The sequence below is a fragment of the Entelurus aequoreus genome, linkage group LG12 (genome assembly GCF_033978785.1).
Source record: "Entelurus aequoreus isolate RoL-2023_Sb linkage group LG12, RoL_Eaeq_v1.1, whole genome shotgun sequence".
In the NCBI taxonomy this organism is placed as follows: Eukaryota; Metazoa; Chordata; class Actinopteri; order Syngnathiformes; family Syngnathidae; genus Entelurus; species Entelurus aequoreus.
Window position 1 is genome coordinate 6,522,987 of NC_084742.1, and position 10,118 is coordinate 6,533,104.

Below are 10,118 nucleotides of genomic sequence, written 5' to 3' on the forward strand. Positions count from 1 at the left end.
GGTCAGGTCACGGGGGAAGCAGCCTAAGCAGGGAAGCCCAGACTATCCTCTCCCCAGCCACTTCGTCCTGCTCCTCCCAGAGGATCCCGAGGCGTTCCCAGGCCAGCCGGGAGAGATAGTCTTCCCAACGTGTCCTGGGTCTTCCCCCGTGGCCTCCTACCTCCTTCAGGTGGCATCCTGACCAGATGTCCGAACCACCTCATCTGGCTCCTCTCGATGTGGAGGAGCAGCGGCTTTACTTTGAGCTCCCCCCGGATGACAGAGCTTCTCACCCTATCTCTAAGGGAGAGCCCCGCCACCCGGCGGAGGAAACTCATTTCGGCCGCTTGTACCCGTGATCTTGTGCTTTCGGTCATAACCCAAAGCTCATGACCATAGGTGAGGATGGGAACGTAGATCGACCGGTAAATTGAGAGCTTTGCCTTCCGGCTCAGCTCCTTCTTCACCACAACGGATCGATACAGCGTCCGTATTACTGAAGACGCCGCACCGATCCACCTGTCGATCTCACGATCCACTCTTCCCTCACTCGTGAACAAGACTCCGAGGTACTTGAACTCCTCCACTTGGGGCAAGATCTGCGGACGACCCGCAGAGCATTGTTATTATTATTATTATTAATACTGCATCATTTTATTCCACTCAACTACTTTCACATTTCTCAACTTATTAAAACTATTCCAGGATGAAAACATTCAGTATATTCAGACAAACAATATTACACATCCCCAAACGTATTACTTTATTATTGTATTAATAAAATATATGTATTATTATATTAAATAGTCCACATTTTCAAAACATTAATTGGGTCAAAGTCAAATAAGCTTGTAAGTGTTTTTTGCCAACATGTCCTTACTTGACAGTGGCATAAAGATAACATCAGTCAATGTTTGGCTTCACCGTGACTCATTTTACTTTCACTTTCCTTTTCTTTGATGATTTGCCCACCAAAAGCGTCTGCCTCACACTTTTCCCCACTTTCAGCACTTTGATCAATCGCATGAATGCTTTCAAGTTAGTTATAAGAGCGGTTGCCCTTCTCGATGCAACACTGTCCGGGAATCGAACCCATGCAAGGCAGAAGCGTGTCCCGTTACTCCACCAGGGACGCCTTACGCTTGGAAGACATAATGGAGGTTCAAACTCAGAAGTGAAATAAAAAGAAGAAAAGTGGGGACGCACTTTCTGCCCTGTCAATCATTATTTGTATGCTTTCTTGAGAGGACTATAATACGATCACTGATTGGATGTTCAACCTTTTCATTACTTTTAACTCTAAATTTCATCTTCCTTCCTCTTTCTTTCTATCCAATAAATAAGTTGGTGAACATTAGAAGAAAACAAACCTCTGATAGGGAAATTTGGCTGCAAACTTGACGCGCCGGTTGTTCTTGTCAGGTCACGTGATTTCCCAGAAAACGCTACTCAAGCATTTACCTGACATGGCCACAAGGAGCGCTCTCTATCAACGATGACGTCACAAAATGCTGACTCCTCATTGGCTCAGGTGGCGCATTCTTAAAAGAGCCTCGACACTTCCTTGTTGGTGTTTCCTGGTTGTTAGTCAGTTTGTCTTTCTCTGCGGGATTAAAAGTGGAAAACATCTTTTTATTTTGTGCTGACATCATGAACTTGTTTTTATTCTGTCTTCTGGTCGTGCAAATGCACAGCGGGGCGCCTGGTAAGTCCTCCTTTTAAAAAAAAAAAAAACATTTATAAACATTATTCATAAATCCTCTTTGTGCCTCCACTTATTCTGTGAGTTTCTACTTATTAATTATACTCGTTCTTATCTTAATCAAGCTTATTATTACCTTATCATGATTCGTTTGAAACATATTTATTTACAAAATATAACCTGTCATTTATTTTTAATCCTAACATTTTTTACTTTGAGATAACAAGAATAACGTCATTGTTTTCATCTTCATTGTTGTTCAACTTGAACAAATTCACTCACTTTCCTGTCATCTTTAATTTAACTGTGACTGAGGAAATTCTCCTGAAATACATCAATATTATTTTTGTGTTTTATCATTTGTTTAAACTTTGAATGAGATTTATTGAACATATCATTTCCCACTAAAAAAGCTCATACAAATGATGTGAAAATAATTTATGTCTTTTCTTTTAATTAGGACAAACAAAATGCCTAAACAAATGTTTAGATATACTCAAATAATTTTGAAAAATACAAACTTGTTATTAAAGGTTAAACAATTTATTTAACCTCCTGTGACATAAATGTAAAATATTTATTGAGAAATGAAAGTAGTTATTAGTCTGTGTGTTGAGGGTGTGTACAACTTTGGGCGTCTACACATTTGTACTTGACATTATTCATCCTCCATTGGAGAAAAAAAATACGTTTATTTTCAAAATGTACAAACTGTCAACAGATGGCTTATTAAAATAAATGTTAGTAATATTATTATTGTGTTGTATTTTTCATAGACACCATGTGACTGTAGACTGTGATGTCTGGCAGTGTTTGATGTTCACTTTAAGACCCGACTGAAGACTGAATGACATCAAATATTCACACTGCAAGATTGTTGAACATGACACAAAATAATAAAAAGTTGCTCTTCTTTCAGTGATTCACACGCTGAAGTATTTCTACACTTCGTCCTCTCAAGTTCCAAACTTCCCAGAGTTTGTGATGGTTGGTTATGTTGATGAAGTCCAGGTGGTTCACTATGACAGCGAGAGCAGGAAAGCAGAAGCCAAACAGGACTGGATGAACCAAATCACAGAAGAGAATCCAAACTACTGGCAGAGACAAACAGAGGGCTGTGTTGCTGCTGAGCAAGTCGACAAAGTCAACATTGAAATTCTTAAGAAGCGTTTCAACCAAACTGGAGGTTTGTTTATCTTGAACTTTCTACTATTCAAATATATTTGAAGTACTCTTTTTATACTGTAGTAAAAACACACATTACTGCACTGACACTTGTCTCTGTCCATCCCATAATATTGTACATAAAACACATTGTGTGTGTTTCACTCTGCTTTACAACACTTTGTGTCTCTCAGGTGTTCACATTGTCCAGTGGATGTATGGATGTGAATGGAATGATGAGACTGATGAAGTTAAAGGTTGGCATCAGGAAGGTTATGATGGAGAAGATTTCATGTCGTTGGACATGAAGACATGGACATGGACTGCAGCAAAACAACAAGCTTTCCCCACCAAACTCAAGAGGGACCAGGACATACTTAGACTAGACTACCAAAAGTATTACTACACTGAGTATTGTCCTTCTTACTTGAAGAAGTATGTGAAGTATGGCAAGGAGGTCCTAATGAGAACAGGTAAAAAAACACCTTGTACTTTCACCTTTTAACATGTTAGCACGCCTCCTATAGGAACATTACTGACATTACACTCTGTCTCTTTATACTTGTCTTTCTCACTTTCTCTCCATTCTCTTCTTTCTCTCCATCTTTACCTTCATTTTCTTCTTTCTCTCCATCGTTACCTTCATTCTCTTCTTTCTCTCCATCGGTACCTTCATTCTCTTCTTTCTCTCCATCTTTACCTTTATTCTCTTCTTTCTTTCCATCTTTACCTTTATTCTCTTCTTTCTTTCCATCTTTACCTTTATTTTCACCTTTTTTCCATCTTTACCTTAATTTTCTATTTTTCTCCATATTTACTTTCATTCTCACCTTCTCTCCATCTTTACCTTCATTCTTTTTTCTCAATCTTTACCTTTATTCTCTTCTTTCTTTCCATCTTTACCTTTATTCTCTTCTTTCTTTCCATCTTTACCTTTATTCTCACCTTTTCTCTATCTTTACTTTCATTCTCTTTCTCTCCATCTTTGCCTTCATTCTTTTTTTCTCAATCTTTACCTTTATTCTCTTCTTTCTTTCCATCTTTACCTTCATTCTCTTAATCTTTACCTTTATTCTCTTCTTTCTTTCCATCTTTACCTTTATTCTCACCTTTTCTCCATCTTTACCTTCATTCTCTTTCTCTCTATCATTACCTTCATTCTTTTTTTCTCAATCTTTACCTTTATTTTCTTCTTTCTTTCCATCTTTACCTTCATTCTCTTAATCTTTACCTTTATTCTCTTCTTTCTTTCCATCTTTACCTTCATTCTCTTAATCTTTACCTTTATTCTCTTCTTTCTTTCCATCTTTACATTTATTCTCTTCTTTCTTTCCATCTTTACCTTTATTCTCACCTTTTCTCTATCTTTACTTTTATTCTCACCTTCCCTCCATCTTTACCTTCATTCTCTTTCTCTCCATCTTTACCTTCATTCTTTTTTCTCAATCTTTACCTTTATTCTCTTCTTTCTTTCCATCTTTACCTTTATTCTCTTCTTTCTTTCCATCGTTACCTTTATTCTCACCTTTTCTCCATCTTTACCTTCATTCTCTTTCTCTCCATCATTACCTTCATTCTTTTTTTCTCAATCTTTACCTTTATTCTCTTCTTTCTTTCCATCTTTACCTTCATTCTCTTAATCTTTACCTTTATTCTCACCTTTTCCCCATCTTTACTTTCATTCTCACCTTCTCTCCATCTTTACCTTCATTCTCTTTATCTCCATCTTTACCTTCATTCTTTTTTTCTCAATCTTTACATTTATTCTCTTCTTTCTTTCCATCTTTACTTTCATTCACTTTTTTCTCTGATCTTTTCTTTCATTCTTTTTCTTCTCACAATCTTTACCTTCATTCTTCTTTTTTTCCATCTTTACCTCCACTCACACCTTCTCTCCATCTTTACCTTCATTCTCTCTTTTCCCCTTCATTCTTTCTTTTTTCTCTCCACTTTTACCTTCCCTCTCTTTTTTCTCTCCATCTTCATGCTCACATTCACTCCATCTTTAACTTCATTCTCTTTCTTTCCATATTTACATTTATTCTCACCTTCTCTCCATCTTCATCTCCGTTCACACCTTCCATCCATCTTCACCTCCGTTCACACCATCCTTACCTCCATTTCCAACTTCTCTCCATTTTCACTTCCGTTCACAACTTCTCTCCATCTTCACCTCCGTTCACAACTTCTCTCCATTTTACCTCCGTTCACAACTTCTCTCCATTTTACCTCTGTTCACACCTCTCCATTGTATCTTCTTTTTATCCTTTTCTTTCCATCTTCACCTCCGTTCACACCTTCTCTCCATCTTCACCTCCGTTCACACCTTCTCTCCATCTTCACCTCCGTTCTCACCTTCTGTCCACACGTGACATCACTTCCTGTGCAGAGCTTCCAGAGGTGTTCCTCCTCCAGAAGACGCCGTCCTCTCCGGTCACCTGCATGGCGACAGGTTTCTACCCCGACCTAGCCGACCTGTTTTGGAGGAAAGACGGCGAGCAGATGTTCGAGGACGTGGAGCACGGAGAGCTGCTCCCCAACCACGACGGAACCTTCCAGATGTCGGTGGGGCTGAAAGTGGAGGTGACGGCCGACGTGGAGGGCAAGTACGAATGTGTGTTCCAGCTGTCTGGCGTCGAGGAGGACTTGGTCACCAAGCTGGAGAGAAGAAGCATCCTGAGCAACGCAAGCCATGAAGGTGAGAAAGACACATTTAGTTGGAGATGTTTCCTATCACAAGTCCACCTGTCGCCATTAATGATCCGTGTCGGCATTATTGATCCGTGTCGCCGTTATTGATCCGTGTCACCATGACAACGCTTAACGTCTGCATGCAAAGTAGTCATGAAGGTTTCCTCTTCATGCTTTGTCACTCCACTTGTGCTTTTTGCTCTCAACAGACCACTGGAGCGTCGCCATCGGTGCCACGGCGGCGGTCGTGGCTGTGGCGGCCCTCCTGGCGGCCATCTTCCTCGTCAAGCGACACAGACAAGGTGAGGAACACAGATTTCCTTCTTTTACTTGTCATCATTTTTTTTCTTCTTCTTTTTCTTTTCATTCTTCACTTTCTTATTCTTTTCATTCTTCACTTTCTTTTTCTTCTTTCGCCCTTTGTCTTTTTCTTCTTCTTCCCCTTTTTCTTATTTTTTTCCCCCTTTTTCCTCCTCCTCCTCCTCAAAGATCCACAGAGACAGAGCACCCACTCTCACATAGAAACACAGCGTGGCGTGAGGAAAAAGTCCATTTCACCTTTTGTTTCTCTGTCATTTCAGCCAAATACGATCCAGCTCGTAAGTAAAACATATTTTCTTTGAGCCGCAAGAAACAAAGCCGTGGTGAAGCATCACTCATATGAAGGTCTGATGCAGACGTTTGTGACAAGTTTAGCCTGAAAATCTCAACTTTCACAATAAAAGACAGAGTTTCCATCCATCAATATGCCACACTTTATATCGAACTTTTGACATGAGTCCTCATGATGAGGATCGACCAAATGAGACATCAAGTGTGCACATTCAGGTTTGCTGACTCATCAAGAATGTATCCTAGTCAGGAAGTAGAAGATCAGCACTCTGCTTCTTGATGTTTCTAAGTCACCCGTCAAAGATCTGATGTGAGTGATGAGGCACCTTCTGGATGTTCTTCCTCCACCAGTGTGAGGTGTTTGCTTAGCGGGAGTAACCGGCTCACGGTGCATTTGTCCCACAGCTCGCCACGGCGCGGCCGAGCTCCCCGAGAACATGCCGGCTGAAGGCTGAGTGGGACGCGGTGAGTTAGCTCACATGGACTGTTTGCATCTCTAAATGTTCTTGGGACTTTGTGTGAAGAAGATGTTCAACTTGGATTCATGTGTGTTTGTTGGGAATGTGCTGAGTCATCTTCTTCCTCCAGGATGCTTTGTGCACAGAGAGATGTCTCCATGGCTGAGGCACGTCATCACACTTGGAGATGAGATGGAGATGTGCTTTCTTCTTCATCCGACTGCTTCTCTTGCTATACCATAGATTCTTCTTTGGCTGTTGGTGGCTTTCTTTGAATCACCGCTGCTTGTGATCAATATCACATTGTGTCACATCTCTGTCAATAAATTCCGTTTGTTGTCCGCCACGGGCAAGACCAAAAAGCTGCCGAAGATTGTAGACCCGCACAAGACCGGAATGGACTACAAGACCATCAGCTTGACCAACTGCAGGCATAATGCCGTGTTGATTTTGTAACATGTGCTTTTATTTTGACACTGATCAAACCGGATCACATGCACATAAAAAAAATATTATCTTAGCATCAGCGTTCACTAATGATGACAAAGACAAAAAGGTTGTGAAATCTTCCCCAATTGTAAAATACATAGACAAATTCCATCAAAGACAAAATAAAAACCATAGTAATGACTCTTTTTTTCCCTAAATTTTTATCCTTTGCACGTTTCATGTTTTTTTGTATGTTCTATTTTTTTGGTAATTATTTTGCTTCAATTTATAAAGACTGTTGGAAAATTAAAGTGAACAAATATGTTCATGTACATATTTTGAAAAACGTGTTTACTTGCATTTTCTGATTGTTTGACTTTATTTGTGTCATAGTTTTTGTTGAAATAAAGTTTGACAAAAAAAAAGCCGTGATTGGTCAGCTTGTCACATCATTTCCGGGGTTTTGCACAGCCCACCTTTGCTAACGTCTTGTAAGTGAATTGACTGAATTCTGTTACAAATTCCCACTTTTTCATTTGTGTTTTATCTTTATTAATATGTGTTTTATATACCTGCCACATGTCTTATTTGTGTACTTTCAGCCATAGCATTGTTTTCAGTATTTACTCATGATTATTGCATTTGTCTTAAAGCACAGATCAAAATTGGCAACCATAAATCATGAAGCATTCGATACAATGTCAATACATCTTTCTATTCTATTCTAACCTAATTCTAGATTGTGGCAGATTACATGTAATATGTAAAATTGTCAATTGTTCTTTAAGTGCAATAAGAAAAGTGTACGCCAGGCCTTGCCTTATTTTTGGTTTGTTAGTGTTTTTCCATGTTTAATGTTGAGTTCCTGTCCTGCACACCTTTTTTGTAGTTCCACTTCCCTTTGAGTGTCCTGCAGCAGCTTTATTTTGTCTCCCTGTGTTTAGTCGTCGCTATTTAAGTCTACGGTGCACTGCAAAAACTGATATCTAAGTAAGAATAAATATCTCAAATAAGGGTGACATTTGCTTATTTTCTGTCTGATAAGATAATTGTTCTCACTAAGCAGATTTTATGTTAGAGTGTTTTACTTGTTTTAAGTGTGTTGGTCCTAAATGATCTCAGTAAGATTTTACAGCTTGTTGCTGAGATTTGATGACCTATATTGAGTAAAACATGCTTGAAACTAGAATATCAACTGTTGCAAAGCTGTGTCATCAACACTCACAAGTATAAAACTACTTTTTTAAAGTAATAATTTCTTACTTCAAGCATGAGAAAAAAAAATCATGCGCATATCATTATGTCAAGATAATGGCACTAGCATTTACTTCATTTAAGAATATTTTTCAACATATTGGACAAAAAGGTCTCTTTTTCTATCAAGAAAAGTGCACTTGTTATTAGTGAGAATATACTTATTTTAAGGTGTTTTTGGGTTCATTGAGGTTAGCTAATTTTACTTGTTTTGGAAAGTCCTAGCTGACAAGCCACATTTTCTTGTTCTATTGGCAGATAATTTTGCTTAGTTCAAGTAAAATACCCCTCATTTTAGTATTTTTTTTTCTTGTTTTTGAACACTGACTTTTTGCAGTGTGCTGTGGTCTTTGTCGGGAGATTGTTAAAAGTATGTATGCTGTTGAACGCTGTTCCCTCGTCTGACGCTTCCAAGTAAGTATGTTTCCGCATAGTCTTTTTTTCAATGCCGATAACTCCACTTTAAATGAGAAGTTTAAACCGGCAACTGCAGTGAATGGTGAGTCGTGTGTTTCAGTAAAACGTAGATATATTTGTCTCTCTCAGAAAATGTAACTTTTATGGCAAACGTGCGCCCTTCTCTCTAATTGAGACTAAAGTTAAATATCTCCCTCTCGTCACCACTAAACATGAAAAATTCGAACTTTCTAACTCGCTGAAACTCGGCCATTTCTCCACCAATTTGAAATCTAAGAACACCAGAACGTTCCCCAAAGCCTTCAGGCGCTGACGTTGTTGTCTAGAAGTGGATATTTCGAAGCGTCTGGCCACGATCTGACTTTGCTTGACATGATGGTTTTCTAAAATCACACAGGAGATGTTTCGTCCTGAGGAAGATGGCTACCCACCAGCTGCAGCCAATGAGGGGAACTCCTTTGAAGTCACATGACAGTCCCTCCCAGCCACAACACTTCCTCATTCTCCACCAATCACCTTTCAGACACGGTACGTTCACGAACATGGGACCTCTGAAGTTAAATGTCGTTATAATACTGTAACATGTCTTTATAATATTATCCCTACGTCAAATATGAAACGTTAAACATGAAGTAAATGTGTGGTTGATGCTAGAACATTTAGAGTTGTGTTCTCAGATTAAGCAGTGGCTAGTAGCGTTATAATCGTTGCAGGGGGAACGATTTAAGTGAGACACACAACAGAACGCTGTCAGATCTCGAGTGTGGAATGACATAACTTGCTGTTGAAGTCGGTATAAAAATAACACGAGTAACTTTACAGATCTTATATTTAAAGTTAATTTTTGTAACGGATGAGAGTGCAACAGTACGATCTTTAAACAGTAACTGAACGTAGATTTTTTTTAAAAAAATTTTTGTAAACTTTGTTACCATATTTTGTGCTTACTTATTTATTTTTTATTGTGTTTAAAGTGTACACAGATTACATCCTTTTACTAAAATAGGGACGTTTGTCGAAGATGGAACACATTATCCACAATTCCAACATTTATTATGGGTGTTCCAAAAAACTATTTTCTCCAATTGCGAACCCATTTCAAGAACCAATTAGATGTGTAATTGGAGGGTCCACTCAGACTGTACTTGGTACTTATTTAAGTTTATTACATTACGCTGTCATTAATTTGGAAGGAAACAATTTGTACTAGTATACCTTTCTTTTATTACTTTATGAACTATTTTTTTCATCGGGAAACAACATTTCGTACTCTTGTGTCTTTTTATTACTTTTATTTATTAATGACATTTATTTCCTTCTGTTTCTATTTTGCAGCAAATTGGATTAACCACACAATTTTCCCTTTGGGAATTAATAAAGTAGTTAAATAAGTGTTTTACCATCTTATTAAA

General features: G+C 38.5%; 1 protein-coding gene across 1 annotated transcript; it reads left to right on the top strand.

The window, feature by feature from the left end:
- The first annotated feature begins 1,629 nt into the window (after positions 1-1,629).
- LOC133662588 (class I histocompatibility antigen, F10 alpha chain-like) lies at positions 1,630-6,603 on the top strand. The gene is made up of 6 exons (XM_062066703.1): positions 1,630-1,684; positions 2,601-2,867; positions 3,040-3,318; positions 5,235-5,543; positions 5,746-5,838; positions 6,554-6,603. The coding sequence occupies exons 1-6, from the start codon at positions 1,630-1,632 to the stop codon at positions 6,601-6,603; spliced, it is 1,053 nt and encodes a 350-aa protein (XP_061922687.1).
- Positions 6,604-10,118: the final 3,515 nt, after the last annotated feature.

Excerpts from the sequence above, each read along its gene's own strand:
- LOC133662588 (XM_062066703.1), top strand. The coding sequence starts at position 1,630 with ATGAACTTGTTTTTATTCTGTCTTCTGGTCGTGCAAATGCACAGCGGG. Across the intron at positions 2,868-3,039 it reads GCGTTTCAACCAAACTGGAG|GTGTTCACATTGTCCAGTGG; the intron begins GTTTGTTTATCT and ends TGTGTCTCTCAG. Across the intron at positions 3,319-5,234 it reads GGAGGTCCTAATGAGAACAG|AGCTTCCAGAGGTGTTCCTC; the intron begins GTAAAAAAACAC and ends CTTCCTGTGCAG.